General features: G+C 44.3%; 1 protein-coding gene across 4 annotated transcripts in view; it reads right to left on the reverse strand.

Moving 5' to 3' along the window:
• Positions 1-20,727, reverse strand: part of MYOF (myoferlin) — a 146,250-nt gene that overhangs the window by 85,243 nt on the left and 40,280 nt on the right. For all 4 annotated transcript variants that reach the window (XM_037047371.1, XM_037047370.1, XM_037047373.1 and 1 more), the window contains exons 6-9: positions 6,643-6,809; positions 5,858-5,986; positions 871-933; positions 729-779 (exon numbers count right to left, since the gene is read on the reverse strand). In XM_037047371.1, the coding sequence (XP_036903266.1) occupies positions 729-779; positions 871-933; positions 5,858-5,986; positions 6,643-6,809 (410 nt within the window). The remainder of the gene's footprint in view (positions 1-728; positions 780-870; positions 934-5,857; positions 5,987-6,642; positions 6,810-20,727) is intronic.

A 20,727-nucleotide genomic window follows, 5' to 3' on the forward strand; every position in this document is an offset into this window, starting at 1 on the left:
TATTGACTGGACACTCTAATGTGCCATGTGCTGTGCTAGATGCTATATAATCTGTCTCACTTAATCTCCACAATGGCCCTATCTTGCAGATGAAGAAACTAAGGATCAGAGAAGTTGACACATGGCCATTTAGAGGCAGAAAAGGTACGAACCAGGTCTCCCTGACCCAGTCCATCCTCAAGGACTTCTCATGCCTGTAAGCTCCTTCCTTCGAGATGTGGCCCATTCCATGCAGAATAGCTGGGAAGGCACCAAGGTTGTGTCCTTAATTCCAACGTTTGGCTTGCCTTTCGTCGCACTTCATTTCAGCTTTATAATTGGCTTTGAAAATGGTGCCCTGTGGCCACTGGTGAGTGGAGCTGTGCAGTGGGCTTCTTGCCATAAGGCACCCCTTCCCTCCGTAGCAGTGGATCGGCCTCTACCCACAGCCAGAGGGCTGGGATAGGTCCTAACACGGCAGATTCAAGTTATCCTGCTTTAGGGTGCTGCTAAGTGTTGTACTTTGGAAGTCCACTAGACTCAGGATACTCAGCTGGTTTCTGGCCCCTGGGGCATTCACATCCTGCTGGTATCCAGCCCTCGGGAAGGATTATGGCATCAACCGCTTACACGTAACACTGAGCTGTCACCGAGATGGGCGTCCTGAGACCTGGCCAGGAACCTGATCCCTCCTGATCAAAGTGCCCACCTTTGATGTAAGTTGAATGAAACTGACAGCTGACACCCACCTTAAATTCCCCCATCAGACAATCTGCCCTCAGAGAATGGGAATTATAAACCTGGAAGAAAGAAGAGCAGTAACGGTGAAAAAATCATTGGCTTTATCTGGCAGACTGTGGGCACCACCTTCCTCCTCTGAGGCCCCCTTACCCGAATGCTGATGATCTCATCCATCAATTCAGAAGGAGTTATGTGGACATTGTAGAAAAACAACTGTCAAAGCAAAGAGAAAATTGAATGTTAGCAAGAGTAGACTCAGGTTTGGTGCGTATAATATGAGAATTTTGAGGGCCTCCCCAAAAATACAACACACAAACCCCAAATTAGATTTAATCATGTGAGAACATTGCAGGGCCTTAGAAAAGTCCCCAAATCTTGAGCTTCATGAGCTTCATGGTAAACTCACCTCAGCATGTTGGAAAAAGGGAAAAAAGTTAAATAACAACTACAGTGTTTAATAAAATTTTTCTTTTGAGATCAGATATCTATTAGCTTAAATAAATAAAGATTTAAGGTTACATGATCAGTTTAGGGCTTGCATGACCTAAAAAACTCAGTTTAATTCTACAATTTTTAGCTCTATCAGTTGTGTCTACTGACTCTAATCCTGTTCTTTCTAACAAAACACTCCCAAAGCCAACTTTGCTCATTAGATAATGTTAGTGCCTCAGCAGAGTCAGTATTGACCACATTTTAATTCACGGTACCGGCCAAGTTTAAGAAGGTTGATTCTTGGAAGATAAATATTGGGTACCTCAAGGTTGTATGTGCCACTAAACTTTATTTCTAAGAGAGAAAGATGGAGCATTTATTTAATCTGAGCACTCTCAGAAAAATTGAGACTTTTCCTCCTACTTTTTATTTACTTACAAATATTTCCAATCTACAAAGAAATTGAAAGAAAACAATAAAATAAACACCCTCTTCCACCAATGTTCACCAATTATTACCACTTTGGGACATTTAAGGTTTAGTAAAATGGCCCCCCTTTTTTGATTGAATTAGTTGAAAGTTCTAGATACCATAATGCGTTACTCCTTCAAATAGACCCTCCGGCATCTCCCGAGAGCAAACACATCTTTGTACACAATCACATACTGTTTATCACACCCACGGATTACATCTAACATAGAGCCAATTTTCTAATTTCTACCATTGACCTGAAAAAGTTTTTTTAACTAATTTTTTTAGAGAGAGAGGGGAAGAGAGAGAAATATCACTTCCTTGTTCCACTTATTTATGCATTCATTAGTTGATTCTTGTATGTGCCTTGACTGGGCATCAAACATGCAACCTTGGTGTATCAGACAATGTTCTAACCAACTGAACTACCCACCAGGGCTGAAAAAAGTTTTGGTTTAACATTTTTTTTTTATTGTTGTTCAAATACAGTTTTCTGCTTTCCCCACCACCCCATGAAAAAAGTTTTTTAAAATCTGGGAACCACTCAAGAATCACACATTGCATTTGGTTGTTTTGTCTAGTTAGTCTCCTTTGACCTAGCCCAGTACACCTGCCTATTTTTGTTGTTCGTTTTTTTCAATCACAACTGGCTGTTTTGGAGAACATCTCACAATCTGGATTTGTGTGGGTATTTCCTCTGGTAGATTCACGTTGACCACTGGACAAGGAAAGACACGGGTGAGGTTGACTACTTCCTTTAGATCACCCCAGGACACACGTCCGTTTGTACCACTGTGGGCGATACCACATTTAGTCACTTGGTTAGGAATATGTTTGTCAACTAGGGATGTTTTAGTAAAATTCTCATCTTGATTTATGAATTGACTCAATTATTTGACTCTTCCCTTTTGCCAAGAGATCAAATCTCAAAAAAAAAGAAAAAGATCATTACGCTGGGAAAATTCTGAGGCAACGATTCTTGCTGGGTTCCTGAGACTGCAGTTGAGTAAATACCTGTCCTGCATCATAAATGAATAAATACCCACAGGTATTCATGCCTTCGGCATCCGGTGCCTCTCCTCCCTGTCATCCAGGCTTGTCCTCCAACGTAAATCTCCCAGACTTTCCCGGAGTCCATTCATGGGCCCCATCTCAGTGCCCACCCACCCACCTCTTACATGAACTCAGACGCTCCTCATCTGCATGGTGTCATTTGTAAATCATCTAAGGACAAGTTAGAGGTGAGAAGGAAATGAGGCCTTCTGGGAAGCTGGGGGCCAGCCTGAACAAAGGGGAAGAAGCAGGAACACCAAACAGACGAAACCGGTTCTTTTGTGAATAGAAGTAGGAAAAAAGAACCAAAGTCAGAACTGGGACTGAGATTATAAACTGTAGGAAACTAAGAGGAACTGAGATAAGAAAAGGATCGAGGGTGGGAGGTGGGGGGNTCTTTTGAGATCAGATATCTATTAGCTTAAATAAATAAAGATTTAAGGTTACATGATCAGTTTAGGGCTTGCATGACCTAAAAAACTAAGTTTAATTCTACAATTTTTAGCTCTATCAGTTGTGTCTACTGACTCTAATCCTGTTCTTTCTAACAAAACACTCCCAAAGCCAACTTTGCTCATTAGATAATGTTAGTGCCTCAGCAGAGTCAGTATTGACCACATTTTAATTCACGGTACCGGCCAAGTTTAAGAAGGTTGATTCTTGGAAGATAAATATTGGGTACCTCAAGGTTGTATGTGCCACTAAACTTTATTTCTAAGAGAGAAAGATGGAGCATTTATTTAATCTGAGCACTCTCAGAAAAATTGAGACTTTTCCTCCTACTTTTTATTTACTTACAAATATTTCCAATCTACAAAGAAATTGAAAGAAAACAATAAAATAAACACCCTCTTCCACCAATGTTCACCAATTATTACCACTTTGGGACATTTAAGGTTTAGTAAAATGGCCCCCCTTTTTTGATTGAATTAGTTGAAAGTTCTAGATACCATAACACGTTACTCCTTCAAATAGACCCTCCGGCATCTCCCGAGAGCAAACACATCTTTGTACACGATCACATACTGTTTATCACACCCACGGATTACATCTAACATAGAGCCAATTTTCTAATTTCTACCATTGACCTGAAAAAGTTTTTTTAAGTAATTTTTTAGAGAGAGAGGGGAAGAGAGAGAAATATCACTTCCTTGTTCCACTTATTTATGCATTCATTAGTTGATTCTTGTATGTGCCTTGACTGGGCATCAACCATGCAACCTTGGTGTATCAGACAATGTTCTAACCAACTGAACTACCCACCAGGGCTGAAAAAAGTTTTGGTTTAACATTTTTTTTTATTGTTGTTCAAATACAGTTTTCTGCCTTCCCCACCACCCCATGAAAAAAGTTTTTTAAAATCTGGGAACCACTCAAGAATCACACATTGCATTTGGTTGTTTTGTCTAGTTAGTCTCCTTTGACCTAGCCCAGTACTCCTGCCTATTTTTGTTGTTCGTTTTTTTCAATCACAACTGGCTGTTTTCGAGGACATCTCACAATCTGGATTTGTGTGGGTATTTCCTCTGGTACATTCACGTTGACCACTGGACAAGGAAAGACACAGGTGAGGTTGACTACTTCCTTTAGATCACCCCAGGACACACGTCCGTTCGTACCACTGTGGGCGATACCACATTTAGTCACTTGGTTAGGAATATGTTTGTCAACTAGGGATGTTTTAGTAAAATTCTCATCTTGATTTATGGATTGACTCAATTATTTGACTCTTCCCTTTTGCCAAGAGATCAAATCTCAAAAAAAAAGAAAAAGATCATTACGCTGGGAAAATTCTGAGGCAACGATTCTTGCTGGGTTCCTGAGACTGCAGTTGAGTAAATACCTGTCCTGCATCATAAATGAATAAATACCCACAGGTATTCACGCCTTCGGCATCCGGTGTCTCTCCTCCCTGTCATCCAGGCTTGTCCTCCAACATAAATCTCCCAGACTTTCCCGGAGTCCATTCATGGGCCCCATCTCAGTGCCCACCCACCCACCTCTTACATGAACTCAGACGCTCCTCATCTGCATGGTTTCATTTGTAAATCATCTAAGGAAAAGTTAGAGGTGAGAAGGAAATGAGGCCTTCTGGGAAGCTGGGGGCCAGCCTGAACAAAGGGGAAGAAGCAGGAACACCAAACAGAAGAAACTGGTTCTTTTGTGAATAGAAGTAGGAAAAAAGAACCAAAGTCAGAACTGGGACTGAGATTAGAAACTGTAGGAAACTAAGAGGAACTGAGATAAGAAAAGGATCGAGGGTGGGAGGTGAGGGGGGGGTGTGGGCAGGGAGTGGTGGGAAGAAGATGGAGACAACTATACTTGAACAACAATAAAGAAAAATAAAATTTCATTACAAATTATGGAACAAAAGAAAAACTATATATATATATGTGTGTGTGTGTATGTATATATATATATGTGTGTGTGTGTATATATGTATGTATGTATATATATATATATATATATAGAGAGAGAGAGAGAGAGAGAGAAGCTCAGAGAAGAAAGCAGGAGACACAGGCTGGAGGAATCTCAGAAATATATCTGTCTCCTCAGTAGAACAAGTCTGGACTCCAAGAATTCCCGAGACTTATCATGTTTCCTCACAGTCCTAATTGTGGATGGGGTTTTGTGGCCTTTGACAGGACTGTCAAGATATTCAGTATTTTTGAGGAGTGTTACATAAGAGGCCAACAGAACCAGGCTATATATTGTCAATATAGGGAGAGAGGAAAACATTTTTATTCATAATTGCTTGTATTTTTTTTGCATTGTAGCATGTATTATTTTTGCAGCACAGTAAGTTTTGACACTGTTAAAAAATGAGGTTACTTAGCCACACAGAGTCCTTCCTCAGAGCACCCTGCGAATTAGAAGATGGAACAAAGGCTGAGGTGGGCAACGTCACGGACCCCATCACCAGGGTGGAGACCCATTAGGAAGGGCTCTGTCAGGAAGTTGTGGCAAAAATACCAGAAAGATCCCAGCAGCCCTGGGAAGCAGTGATGAAGCAGGCCATACGATTTCAAGACTCAGCGGTTCTTCCATTTAACACTGGAACACTGCATTGCCTCTACCAGTTGAGTTTGTACCTGTGCTCCCCTCCCACATGGGACACTGGAAAGGTAGGCTGAAGGCAGGAAAGTGCATGTAAATAGAACAGACTCCCGATCCCATGTACCTCATCAAAAAATGGATTGTTCCCTCGCTTGATTCTCGTTCGGTGTGTCTGGCCACAGATGTGGACTTTGACTACAGGTTTTATGTTGTTGCCACTTAACTGCCGACCCTCGATCACTCGGACCCGGATCTGCAAGCACAGGGGGTGGTGTTAGAGATCCTTCCCCAGCACGCAGTGTAAGAGAATCCTCAGTTGTCTCCTCAGCTCGTTCACCTGCGAGGATGGTGGAAACCCGGCCAGGGTAGCTTTGTAACGTACTGGTCCTACCGGATTGGTGCCGCCACCTGTGCTCATCCCCAGGGTGGGGACCGGAGGTGGGATGCAGAAACCAACAGCAAGAGTGGGGTTGAAACAGTGGAGGGCTGGCCTGGGAAAAGGGCAGGCAGGGCTGAGGCCACTGCTCAGACCCCAGCCTCTTTCCTGGTCTTCCTGAGCCCTGGGATGTACCAACTCACTCCATAGCCATCTCAGAGACTAAGGCAGTGCCCGGGGCTATGAAAACTCAATGTCTATGCTTCTATTACTCAATTAGCTCTTTCCTGCCACCAAAGGGAAGAAAGGGGATGGTTTTATTTCTCTGAAGAGCCTCATCTGGTTTCACATCTATTCTTCCACACAGAAGAAAGATGGAGCGCTCTTCTTATTGGGCGTATGACCTGATGTCCTATTTTTACCAATTGAGCCACTGCCAACAGGAATAGGTCCTTCCTGGTATCACTGTGACTGCCCGAAGCTGAACAATATGGTAGTAAGGCGAGGATATGGGGCACTTGGGCTCCTCCTACTTGGAAGTCCTGTGGCTTGTTGGACAGCATCCGCCGGGTGTTCTTCCCTTTTGTGAGTCTCCGGGCAAGCTGAGCTTCCGACGCCGTCCCACCTGGCACCTTGGGACCAGGGCCCCTGCCCATTCTGTCCAAGCCATCTTCCTCAGCTCCGTCTTCCTCCTCTTCTCCTAAAACACCCAAAAGGAACCCAGTCAGAGATGGCCCTCCTTCTGTGAACGTCTGAACACTCTGGTTTCCCGGACGCAGATGTTTTTCAGTGTTCCTGAGGTGACAGGTGAAGGAGATGCTTCCTGGTCACACTGCCTGGGGCCTGTTTTGACTCAGATAATGATTCTTTAGGAAGATGTGTTTGTGGTGCATTGGGGCACTTATTTAGCCTGCCTTCAACAGTGAGAAGGAGAGCACCAGAGGCCACGGGAGAGGACGAGAAGGCTCAGTCAGACCCAGGCAGACATCACCCAATCCTGATCTCGGAGCCCAGTCTGGCACTCAGGGGCCTTTCTGCAGTGAGGACGGAGGAGGGAGGACACGCCGTGGGAAACTGGAGCCTTCCTCGCACAGGAGACTTCAGCGCCACCCTTCCTACTGCAGGTCTCTTCCCTCAAGATGTGCTCCTGAGGTTTGCACTGTCTCGTTTCTACATGAGCCTGATTCACGAATGCCCTGTCCACCCTCATGGCAGATGAGAAGCTCATCTCCAGTTTGCTTGCCAAACAGACCATTGTGGTCATGTTTGGCAAGCAAACATGTGACTCTCCCTTTGTCCTGGTTTGTCATTTCCACACGCCTCTGTCCTCACACGTATCTCCCTAGCTTTCCTTCACATTCAGAGGAACACAGCTTTTCCTGCTTGTTAAAGTGACTCCTGCAAATATATATCTCCCTCCCTTACATCCTGTGGCTCCATCTCCATGGTGGCCTTCTCTCTGCCTTCACATACGCACAAATCTTTCACTCCTTATAAAAACAAAAATCAACTCCGCCTCTGGGTCTCCTCTCCCTTACATCCACTGACAAATAGACAAAAAGTCTGAACTCCCAGTAATCTGTGCAATATAATTTAAAAGAGACTAGAAAAAATACTTGCATTACTACTCCCTACCTTTGGATTCTAAAACTCCTTGACAATGCAAAATCATGTAAGAGATTTCATTTCCACATGGAGTCATCTGTCAGCCACTCACATTATAGTATGAATTAGCTTAGTGAGCCTGCCATGTAGCACAGCTGTTAAAGCTTGGGCTCTGGAGTCATACTGCCTGGGTCCAAATCCTAGCACTGAGCCATGGGAGTCTGAGTAAGTTTCTTACTTTCTGTTTGTTTCCTCATTTGCAAAAAGGAGAAAATTACTATACTCACCACAGAGGACTATAATTACAAATTTAATCTATATGCAAAGCCTTCAACACAGTGCCTGGCACAGACCAGCACCCAATACATTAGTCTTATGTATGTATGTATGTATGTATGTATGTAAGTTTTGTTGAGAAATCAGTTTTGGTTAGAGCACAGAACACTAGAACACTCTTAGAGAGCAGCAACGGGAAGAGGTGGGGTCTGAGCAGTCAGTGGCACTGTGGGGGCAGGGGGCACAGAGTGAGGAAGGAGCAAACATGAGGAACTAAAACCTCCCTGATGTACTGCTTTACAGTCTGACCCAGTGTGAACCCTCCTCCTCAGCACCCTTCCATTTGTGCTCAGCCCATCCAGCCCAGCTTTTGTTCTGCAAAGGTCAACCATGACCTCTTCCTGATAATTCAGGCACCTTTTCTGAATTCTCACACTTGATCTCCCATGGTATTGGACCCTGGGGCGCATGCACACTTCTCTGAATCATGCCACTCTCCTCCTGGGGCTCTGACTAAACCTTTTCAAGCACTTCTGGGGTCCCCCTTTTGGTCTCTTACTCACCAAGTGTGACCACCCACTCTGCTTCTCAGCTCTCTGCTCCTTTGACCTGACACTCTGGATCCACACTTCATTGTCCTTCAAGGAGTCCCAGACCCATGGAATGGTAGACTTGAGGGGACCTTAGAGATCCTTGGTCCAGCCTGCCCCTCACCCCATTTTACAGATAGAAAAACTGAGGTTCGGAAAGCTGAAGCAAACTGTTGGGTTACTAGGGGCTGAATTCAGGGCCAAGTCTTTGTCCTACCTCACTGGCACAAGAGTGAATCTAAACCCAGGCTGCAGGTGAAGGAGATGCTGTCCTCCTGATCCTGAGCAATCCCATAAAAGCCAAAGGTAGGGAATAGCTACCTTTGCCCTTTGCGAGATAATCTGCATCTCTTCCTATTCTTGAGGAAGCTTCAAAAGAAGGGCTTTCCTGCTACCCATAATGGGGCAGATGGGTCTTAGAATGTCCTTCTTCCTATTCTCCACCAGGTGAGCTCCTCAACTGCCTCAAGGTCCAGCTGAAATGTACTGTCCTGGGACGGGCCCTCCCTGCCTCTCCCAGAGGGAGTGAGTCACCCTTCTGGTGTCTTCCATGCATTGTTCCACCCAGTTCTCATCACAGAGACTTGCATCTGTTGTTAACCCATAGACCTCCCCACTACCGTCCACTCTCAGAGGCAGGGGGCTCGTCCTTTTCTTCATCGTATCTGCCCCAGTGCCTGACACAAATCCTAGTACACAGCAGGGGTTCAATGAATGTGGAATGAGTAATAAATGAGGGCACCCTGACCCCCTTACTCCTGCGTTCTCAAGTTCTTCAGCCATTTGGCAAAACTCCTGCCCAAGTCTCAGGAAAGAGCACCCAGACACCAGGGGTCTGTCCCTAACAACCTTGGCACCAGCCTCAGGGGAGCAGAGGGTCAGGCTTGCCTTCTGCAAACTTGGTGCAGGCTGGGCAATACCTGGCTTTAAGCTCCTCCACCAACTAAGACTAACTTCCTGGGCTGCTGTGGATTGTTCCACTTGGGGCTGGTGGTTGGTTGTTCAGGGAAGCAAAGCAGGAGGAGGAGGAGGTAAAGTGTAGCCCTTTGTGGCACCGGACTCTGAACAAGCCCACATTAAACTCCTGATGGATGCTCCAGAAACAGACTGCAGGTAATGAAGAGCAGTTTCTTCTGGAAACAGCTCCTGTCATCCAGACTTCAGGCTAAAGGGATGGATCAGAGAAAACCAGCCTAGGTCATGGTGACCATCCACATCTCTGTCTAGCAGTGGAAGGATATTGGAGCAGGAAATCGCCCTTTTTGTAGCAGGAAGCTGCACAGGGTTAAACAATGCTGCCCTAAGTGCTCCACAAAGAATTGGGGGGGGGGGGCTTGCATTGCCAAGCACGCCCTTCTGCACAGGCTGTTTTGTTACTTACATGTTAGTGGCTGTACTGGCATGCCCTGTTAATGAGACCCAGGCATGAATCTGAACCACAGCCATGTGGGTTTCCAAACAATGACTCTTTCATGACCACAGAGGGCGACTGAGTCTGGAGCCCCTGACTGAACAGGAAGTTGCTGGTTATCCAAGTGTATTTGCTTTGTAAGGCTACTGTAACAAGGTACCACAAATGGAGTGGCTTAAACAATAGAAACCAATTCTCTGATGGTCCCAAATCCCAGAAGTCCAAAATCAAGGTGTTGGCAAGGCCATGCTCTCTTGGGAGCCTCAAGGGAAAGATCTTTTTTTGACTCTTACTAGCTGGAGGCTCCTGGAAATCCTTGGTGTTCCCTTGCTTTGTGGTTGCATCACTCTGGTCTCTGTCTCTATTGTCACACAGCCTGCTCCCCTGTGTGTCCGTGTGTCCGTGTGTCCTCACCTCTTCTCGTAAGGATACCAGTCACTGGATTTCGGGCCTTTCCTAACCCAGTATGACCTCATCTTAACTGATTACACCTACAAAGACCCCATTTCCAAACAAGGCCACATTCTGAAGTTCCATATAGACAGGAATTGGGTGGCGGGGTGGGGGACACTATTCAACCCACTACAGAGAACATCTCCTGTGTCTTTCTAGTCTGTCCCATGTATCACTCCATCCCACAAGCCCGCAGCCACAGAGGCAGCCCCAGTCTACTGACCGCTTCACTTCTGTGCCCACCGCCTCTCCATGTCCTTGCTTTTCTCCTCACCTGTGTTAGATTCTCTGATCTAACACTGTTCTTACTCCTCTATGTGCACTGCGGTCCCTCCCTTCTCTCACTTCTTTTATACCCACCTGCTTCATTCACCCCTCCACTTACTCCACCCCTCCATCCAGGAAGCTGAACTTACCTGAGAAAAACGCACACCTTACTGACTAGTCTTGCTTTAATTTCATGATCACAAACCTCAAGTAATTACAGGGTTGTCCAGCCACCCTACGACATTTGTAAGGCATCTCTTTCAAAGTCTTCCTGGATCCTGTTCTAAGATGGCCACTGATTAGCCAACAAGGTCAAATCACTTTCCTTTCCTCAGCTCCCACCTATTCCGCACCTTCAAAGCTTCCCATACCCTCTCTATCCTTCTCCCTGTCAACAAATGACCTTAATTCTTATTTCACTGGGAAAACAGGCAATCGGAAGAGCATTTCCACACCCTCCCAACTCCAACTACATCCTACCTGCATCTGCTGTCTGCCTTCCCTGCTGCTACAGTCCCTGAACTGCCTGCGCTCCCCAACCGGAGGCCAACCCTGCCACATACGCGTGAATTCCATCTCTGTGGGAGCCTGCCAGGCCGCAGGGGACCAAGGACAGAGCCCCCACTGTGAAAATGGTGGAGGGACTTGGTTTCTGGTCCCTGGAGCCGGCGGGTATCTTGACATCTTCCGGACCTTCTCCTTCTCAGCCTTGAAGGAAAGAACAAGATCTTGGCATATGCGTCATGTTCCAAGGAAATGATAGTAATGAGGACACTATTATCTTCAGGCTAATGTTCTCAGGATATGAGAACATCTTGCCCTTTTGATAACTCTAGGGTGCGTACAAACCTTTGAAAAGCAACATTGTCTCCATTTCCTTGCGGCCTTGCTTCAGGCCACTGCAGTTCTGCATATAAACCAGCAGTTCCTTGAATAAAGTTGCCATTTGCCAGCAGAGCTTATGGTCCTCTCCATTCTTTTAAGTCCCTCGCCTCACCTCACCACCACCCTAGCTGCTGCGGGCAGCGGCACATCTCCTCTTGTTACTCAAGGATTTTGTTTCTGCACTTTCTGCGTCTATGTCTGCTCATTACGTTCCCCCTCTCTACCGGACCATTCTCATCAAGATATAAACATGGTGTTCAGTGAAGGAAGCCATCAACAAAATGAAAAGACCAACTACCAAATGGGAGAAGATATTTGCCAACGAAACATCCAATAAGGGGTTGCCATCCAAAATACATAAATAACTCATATAACTTAACACCAAAAAAACCCAAACATATTAGAAGATGGGCAGAGGGCCAGAATAGACACTTCCCTGAAGAGGACATACAGATGGTCAATAGACATATGAAAAGATGTTCAATGTCACTAGTCATCAGAGAAGGCCAAATTAAACCTATAATGAGATATCACCTCATACTTCTCAGAGAGGCTATTATTAGTAAATCAACAAACAGGTGTTGGGGAGGATGTGGAGAAAAAGGAACCCTTGTGTACGTACTGTTGGTGGGAATGCATATTGGTGCAGCTACTATGGAAAACAGTATGGAGATTCCTCAAAAAATTCAAAGTGGAACTACAATATGAAGCAACAATTCCACTTCTGAGTATTTATCTGAAGAAATCCAAAACACTAATTTGACAAGACATCTGCACCCTTATGTTCATTGCAGTGTTATTTATAACAGCCAAGCTATGGAAGCAACCTAAATGCCCATCAATAAATGAATGGATAAAAAGTTGTGGTATGTATATATAATGGAATATTATTACTCTAGAATATAATAGAATGAAAATCTTGCCATTTGCAACAATATGGATGGACCTAGATGGTACCATGCTAACTAAAATAAGTCAGACAGAGAAAGACAAATGCCATATGATTTCACTGATATTGAATAGGTAGAATCTAAAAAGCAAAATACATGAACAGAAAAAACACATAAATACAGAGAACATTTTGACGGCTGCCAGATAAGAGGTGTGTTGGGGAGATGGGTGAAAAGGGTGAAGGGATGAAGATGTATATAAATGGCCAATTATAAGAACAGTCATAAGGATGTAAAGTACCGCACAGAGAACATCGTCAGTAACACTGCAATAACTGTGTGCAGTGTCAGTGAGTGCTAGACTTAGTGGGGTGATCACTTTTGAAGTTATGTTAATGTCTCATCACTATGTTGTATGCCTGAAACAAATATAACATTGTATATAAGCCACAAATAAAAAATTGTTTTAAAGGTATGAATATGTGGAAATGTGGCCCACAATTATAAAAACCTCTCCTGCACTCCACGGTGCCCCCCCGAGCTACTGCTGTTTTTCTGCTCCTCTCTGCTGTCCCTCTGCAGTGGCATGAGTCTTCCTCGGTCCCTTTGCGTGAGGGCCACCTGCCTTCCCAGCAATTATCATGTCACGCCGTCAAATCCTACCAAGCTTTTGCCCACAGCCGACACTGACCTGTCTTCCTTCTGGATGTCAGTAGCTCCCCATGTGACCCACACTTGCTCACGGCAATGTTTTCATTCACACTTAGGAACGGCGCTCCATCACAACTCCAGCAACTTAACCTAACAAGTCTTCGTAATTCCTGAGATGTCCTGTTGGCCCCTCTTCACGAGCTCAGTTTGCAATATTCCTGCAAACTGCCCTGGTGTGCAGTCACTTGTGACAATGACACTTCCCTGGGCAGCTGCTATTTGTCCACCCAGTGCTAAAGAGTTGGTGGCCTGCACTGGCCGTGTGTGGCTAAGTTGGCTGGATCACCATCCCCCAAAATGAAAGGTCACAGGGTCAATTCTTGGTCAGGGCCCATGCCTAGCTTACAGGTTTGGTCCCTGGTCGGGGAGCGTACAGGAGAAAACTGGCCGATATATCTCTCACACATCAGTGTTTCCCTCTCTCCCTCCTCCTCTCTCTAAAATCAATCAGCATGTCCTTGGATGAGGATAAAAAATGAAAATAAAAAGAGTCGGTGGCCTTATCCTATAGTCAAGCGTGCCTTTGGCATTCCCCAGCGGGTGTCTCCCCTTCTCCTGCCTCTGGTCTCCCACTCTCCTCATCCAGCATCTCTCCTCCCTATTGAGCAGGGGCCACCAGATCTGCGAGCCAGCCCTTCCCTATCTCTCACCCACATCTAACCAGGGGAACGTCCTGTTAGAACTTCCCGACCACAAACCCCCCTGGGAATGGGCGAGGAAGAGGGACACTCGCCCAGGCACCACAGGGCTGGAACACAGGCACTCCCGTCCCAGCTCCACCCTGCCCTGGCCAGCAGGCACCTTTATCCAAACACTCTTCCCACTCATGTTTTAGAGTCCTAGAATGCCAACCTCTGCCCATAGTATTCAGTTTGCTTCTCATGACCAAGTCTTGTTAAGTGGTGATACTGGTTAAGGCAGAATTTAATTACCTTGGGCCAAAAGTCATGGGAAAATCAGCACAAAGGGCTAGTATAATATGTTCAGTGTAAATTAAAAACTACAAAGCAGAATAGGAGAGTGTAAGTTTCTAAGCATGAAAACATTTTGGAGATAACGGCTGATTTAGCTGGAATGTTAAATAATAGCTTTCCTAGGTTTCTAACATGCTAAAAGTATAAAAATAAATGTCTGTGTTCAACCATGAGCTGACATATGAGGGAAGAACAACAACAAAAATAACACAAGCAATTCACTAAACTTCACCCAGATTCTTGGGTAAATGATACCTACGTGTGCCCTAAGAATCTTCTGAAATGGTTCCAAATCAGAGACCAGAACAAAAACACCCTTATGAACCTCTAACCACACAGTGCTACAAACACATGCTCTCAGCCAGTCTAGGGGATACTGCCCAGAGAGCTGTCCGAGTCTGGGCAAGATAATGCCGACAAGGTGAAACACTCAACGCCACTGCTTCTCAACCTGAGCTCTAAAATCCACCTTCACCAGGATCTCTGGAAGTTCCTATTAACCACACAGAGTGGGCGAGGGGGTGAGGCGTGTTCCCTTTAGATCAACTCAATTAGACTTTCTGGAGGCAGGTGCCTGCAGTCTGCACATTTAAAGATCTCCCTTGATAATTTTACTGTGTCTAAAATTTAAGAACCACTTATCTATTACGATCACTTTGATTTTCTTAAATATCTGGGGGGAAATCAGCCTAATTCTATCGGTTTGCTGCAACAGTCCGTTGGAGGCTCGATCCTGGAAACTGCGGCTGTGCCAGTTTTCTCGCACCCTGATCATTTTCCAGGTCAGCTCTAACCAGGTCAGTCTCTGCCCAGAAAACAGACAAGGGTGTCTATGAAAGACATGTCTCAGCCTGGCCCTCGAAGCCCTCAGGAACACGCTTCCCTTTTATTACACCTCTGAATGAATCAGTCACTTTTGTCGATCCATTAGTGTTCCCAAAAATGACTTTCTTAAAAAAATATTAAATCATATCCATTGCACTCCTACCGCCCACTCATTCATGCATTCACTCAACTAACCAAGCATTTACTGAACACTTAGGACTTTCCAAGTCCTGCTCTAGGCACTGAGAATCCACAGTTGAGCCCTGGCTGGGGTGGCTCAGTGGACTGACACTGGCCTGGGAATGGGAAGGTTGCCAGTTGGATTCCTGGTCAGGGCACATGCCTGGGTTCTGGGCCCTGACCCCAGCTGGGGGTGTGTGTGAGAGAGGTAATGGATCAATGTTTCTTTCCCTTTCTTTCTCCTTCCCGCCCCTTCTCTCTAAAAATAAATAAATAAAATAAAATCTTTTTTTTAAAAAAAGAACTCACAGTTGAAATAGATAGCTGAAAAAGTACTTTCTCTAAAAAATTATTTCCCATGTAATAATTTGCTTATTGGGCTCTGACCTATAGTTACTCATTTTGTACTTTCCCTTTCTCATGAAATGCAAGCTCCTGGTGACAAAGAGGCACCTTTCTCAGCTCTGAGTGCCCCCAAACAGGTGTCCATAAACGCTTTCTGAACAGGATCGAATTTAATCTCAGGCAAAGTGACTTCGGTGTTTGTGGAATGGACTAAACTTGAAGCACCAAGTCTGGCTATGTGTGAATTTTTGCATTTCTATCATTGGACAAGGCACGGTTTTAACAGATGGTTCTTTAAAAATAGATAGGAGATGTTAAAAACTGTTTAAGCCGAGCATGGGAATGTGGGCTCCAGTCAAGCTAACTGACATCTGGCGAATCGAGTTGACAAAGTAACAGGTTTCGGGAGGTCAGGCCTGTAGTTTGAGTCAGCCCACCCATCTGTCACAGAAAGTCTCAGATGTAGGACAAAGCAAGGGGTACCTTTAACACCACACACTTTTAGTCAACCCACCAATGCCCTAGCCATCTGTAACCTTTGTTATTTTGACATAAGAGCCCCAGGAAAACATTCTTTTAAAATGAACCCCTTAGATAGGACACCAGAGATACAATCCATGAAATAATCAGCACTGGCTGGTGACTCAGTAGACTGAACGCTGGCCTGAGGACTGGAGGGTTATCAGTTTGGTTCCCAGTCAGGGCCCATGCCTACATTGTGGACCAGGTCCCCAGCTGCGGGTGTGTGAGAGGCAACCAATCAATGTATCTCTCTCACATTGATGTTTCTCTCTGTCTCTTTCTCTCTCCCTTCCTGTCTCTCTAAAATAAATTTTTAAAATCTTAAAAAAATTATTGATAAACTAGATTTCGTCAAAATTAAAAATCCCTGCTCAGCATAAGACAAAAGAATTTGAAAACAAGTAACAAACTGAGAGAAAATATTTACCAAAAAACATATCTGATAAAGAACTGCTATTTAAAATATTCCAACAACTCTTAAAACTTAACAATAAGAAAATAAACAAACAGATTAAAATGGACCAGAGATCTTAACAGACACCTCACAAAAAATATATACAAATGGCAAGTAAGCATATGAAAAGATTCTCCACACCATGTGTCACCAGGGAAAAGCAAATTAAAAGTGAATTACCACTATATTCGCATTTGAAAAGCTCAAATCTAGACAAAACCAAATGCTGGTGAGGATGCGGAGCAACAGGAAGTCCTTCACTGCCGGGGGCAATACGAATGGTGCAGATGTCTTGGAAGACAGTTGGGAAGTTCTTACAAAACTAACATATTCCAGCAACCACCATAAAATCCAGCAATCACACTCCTTGGTATTTGACCCAAGGGAATTGAAACTGTATATGCACAAAACAAGCAAAGCAAAACAAAAATGCACATGGATATTTATATCAGCTTTATTCATAATTGCCACATTTGGAAGCAACCAAGATGTCCTTCAGCAGGGGAATGAATAAACTGTGGTATATCCAAACAATAGAATACTATTTAGCACTTAAAAAAATAAGCTATCAAACCATGGAAAGACATGGAAGAATCTTAAATGTGTATTACTAAGTAAAAGAAACCAATCTTAAAAGGCCATATACTGCATGGTTCCAACTCTAGGACACTCTGGAATATGGAAGAAGTCAGAGACAAATAAATAATCAGACAAATAAACAATAATTCTTTTGTCTTATGCTGAGCAGGGATTTTTAATTTTGACAAAATCTAGTTTATCAATAATTTTTTTAAGATTTTAAAAATTTATTTTAGAGAGACAGGAAGGGAGAGAGAAAGAGACAGAGAGAAACATCAATGTGAGAGAGATACATTGATTGGTTGCCTCTCACACACCCGCAGCTGGGGACCTGGTCCACAATGTAGGCAGGGGCCCTGACTGGGAACCAAATAATCAGTACAAATAATCAGCCTTTGTACCAAAGGCTGGGGTGGGCAAAGATGAATATGCAAAGTACACAGGATCTTTAGGCCACTCATAATACTCTGTATTACATTATAATGATAGATACATGGCATCATATATTAGATATTTGCCCAAACCCATAGAACTACAGAGATTATGATGTGTCAAAGTAGCTTCATCCTTCATAAAAAATGTACCTTTCTGGTGAGTAATACTGATAATTGGAGGGGGGGGGGGCTCTGTACATGTGTGTGGGGGGGTATATGGGAAATCTCTGTACCTTCCTCTCAACTGTGTGGTAAACCCAAAATTGGTCTTAAAAAGTCTTTAAAAAACTCACATGAACCCCTGAGGCATTCAATATCTGTGCCCCATGGTCATACTAGTTTGTCCAACTTGTAGGGGTGAATTTCCTGAAAATTTTCACTTCTACAAGATGTTCTATCATTAATATTTCAAATTTCTTCTTTGCAGGACCCACTACGTGGATGATAACCTTTAAAAATCAATACTGGTAGTTGTGAACAACCGTTATCTGAGAAAAATGGGACTGTGAGTGATTTGAACTTCCTGTGTCTTTATATGTCTGTGATATTTACATTTTTACAAGCAAATATTGCTTTTGTACTCCAGATCAACAAGCCCCAATTTTTTTAAATTTGAAAAGACCTATAAAGTTAGAGGAAGCATACTCATCACCTTTGTATTGAATGGTAAAGGCTTTTTTGTTTGGTATTTTTAAGAGTTGATTGTAAGGAAGGGAAAAATATTCTGGGCCAGGTGTCCCATGTGGTCACCCAGGCATGCGACAGCAGGAGGTGTGGCCGTCTTGCTATTATTTCTGTCTCAGGTTTGTTGGTCTTACCTTCTCCTAAGACTGTGAGTTGTGCTATGGTGTGGGTATCTGTGTGCCGTCCCGAGCATGTGATTGTAGCAAGTACTCAAAGATATCTCTGATTAGTTTAACTGAATTGCCACATTAAGACAAAAAGTGTTTTTTCCCCTGAAACATCCATATAATCTAGGATATTGAAATATTGTTTTAATGCTGAAGAAAAGTTTCTTTTAGCCAGATTATGGAGCCAACATTTAGAATGCAACCTTGACCCAGCCTTGGTGAATATTCACCTCGCAGAACAAACACTTCCAGATCAAAGAATCCTGTTCATTTTTTAAATAAAGAAAGTTCATTTTGTCATCTCACACAGCTCGTTGGGGCCAGCACTTGGTAAAATTCTTCGTTTGAAATCCAAACAAAAGGAACCCAAGCTCTGGGTCATTTCCTATCTCCATCCCACAGTATCAGGAATTCTAAAGGGCCGAGAAAGACCTTGGCCAATGGCCACTGTGGAGCCTGCTGGGAGTCAGCTTCCTGAGAGGATGGGTGACTCTCCGCCCTGTGCACTGCTGGGAAATTGGTGGCAATCCAGGAAGTGAGAAGGAGCCTCAGCAAAGGAAGCCTGTATGGCAAGGATTTTCTCCCCAGGGGGTTAGAAGTTCAAGAGTTGGTGCTTTTCTCATTTCTAAGGAGGCAGACTCTGCTCCAGGGAAATTGTGTGCTTTCTGAGCTTGGGTTTGCACAGAGGGAACCTCCCCTACACTCCCAGAGACATCATAAATTGGTTATTTTCAAAGTCTTTCAGGTCCATTAGGGCACAACCTTTTTTTTTCCTTGCAGATAATTTTAAAAGAAAGCATTTAGTCATTTCAATGTGACACTGAGCCAAACCAGATCATTCTTTTCTAATATCTCTGCTATTTATTTATTTATTTTTAAGATTTTATTTACTTTTAGTGAGAAGGGAAGGAGAAAGAGAGGGAGAGAAACACTAATATGTGGTTGCCTCTCACGCACCCTGTACTGGGGACCTGGCCCACAACCTAGGCATGTGCCCTGAATTGAACGCCGACCCTTTGGTTTGCAGGCTACAGCAGCCAGGGCTAACAGCTCTGCTTTTTAGAGGAAGCAATTTGAATGTTCATATAGAGTGTGCAGGCCAACTGACCTCAAACTGCAAGCCACCTGGACTTTTTTTGTGTAATAATGAATAATAATAATAGACACCATTAGGGTAGTACTTACTGTATGCCAGACAGTGGGCTGTATTTTCTATTCATTATCTCATGTAATACTTGCTACAACTTTACAATGTAAATGCTGCTATTATGTCCCCACATCACAGGAAAGAAAACTGAGATTCAGAGAGGTTAAGTGACTTAGGCCACACGGCTAACTAACCACAGACACAGAATCCAACCTGGGCCAGTCTGACCCCAAAGGCCCTGGTCTTATCCCTAATGGTGCACCTTCAGGATAAAAATGTCTGGTATCCAAACCTGTGAAGCATTTACCACCCCCAGCACTGCAGCATCTGGCGATAGGTTAAGAAACCCAACAATTGTACTCCATGAATACTAAGAAATGACATAGCACCAATTTACTATGAAGCACAAGTTTACTCTTCGTTTGAATGAACCACAGTGTTGGTCACTAAAGGCCTGGCTGAACAGGTAACACAAAAAGGCCCATTTACCATTTGGGCTTTTGAAATGGGATACACATAACAAAACTACCTTCTATCTACCAGGGTACTGGGTTGAACAGTGTCTTCCCAAAAGCCGTGCCCATCCATAACCTCAGAATGTGGCCTTATTTGGAAATAGGGTCTTTGTAGATGTGAAGGTGAGGTTATACTGGATGAGGATGGGCCTGTCCCAATGGCTGGTGTCTTTTAAGAGGTGAGACATGTAGACACAAACACCCAGGGAGGGGAACACCATGAGAAGGCAAACACACAGGAGAGCACACTGTGTAATGACAGACAGAGAGACCGCAGGGATGGCCTACCGCCATGGGACCCCAAGGACGGCCGGCCCCCACCAGAAGCTCAGACAGAGGCATGGAACAGATTCTCCCTCTAAGTTCCCAGAAGGACCCAACCCTGCTGACACCTTGATTTCAGACTCACAGTCTACAGAAGTGTGAGAGAATACATCTCTATTGTTTAAGTCACTCAGGTTGTGCTACTTTATCACGGCTGCCTGAGGAAATGAAGATACAAGGTCCAGCTTAGAAAAGATATTGTGGAGACAGGTACCCCATCCTCCCAATTCAGAGGTGACTCCAGATATCCCACCAGTTGGGGCTGCCTTTCGTGGGCCAGAAAGTACCTGCGACCCTTCCAGGCTGACGCCATGATCAGTGAAGGCGGTGAGAAGGAAACGGGCAGAACCACTCAGCTCAGCCCGTGAAGGTGTGCTGTT

This window comes from Sturnira hondurensis, unplaced genomic scaffold, assembly GCF_014824575.4.
Source record: "Sturnira hondurensis isolate 20B ecotype Veracruz unplaced genomic scaffold, ASM1482457v3 Scaffold0005563, whole genome shotgun sequence".
Taxonomy (NCBI): domain Eukaryota; kingdom Metazoa; phylum Chordata; class Mammalia; order Chiroptera; family Phyllostomidae; genus Sturnira; species Sturnira hondurensis.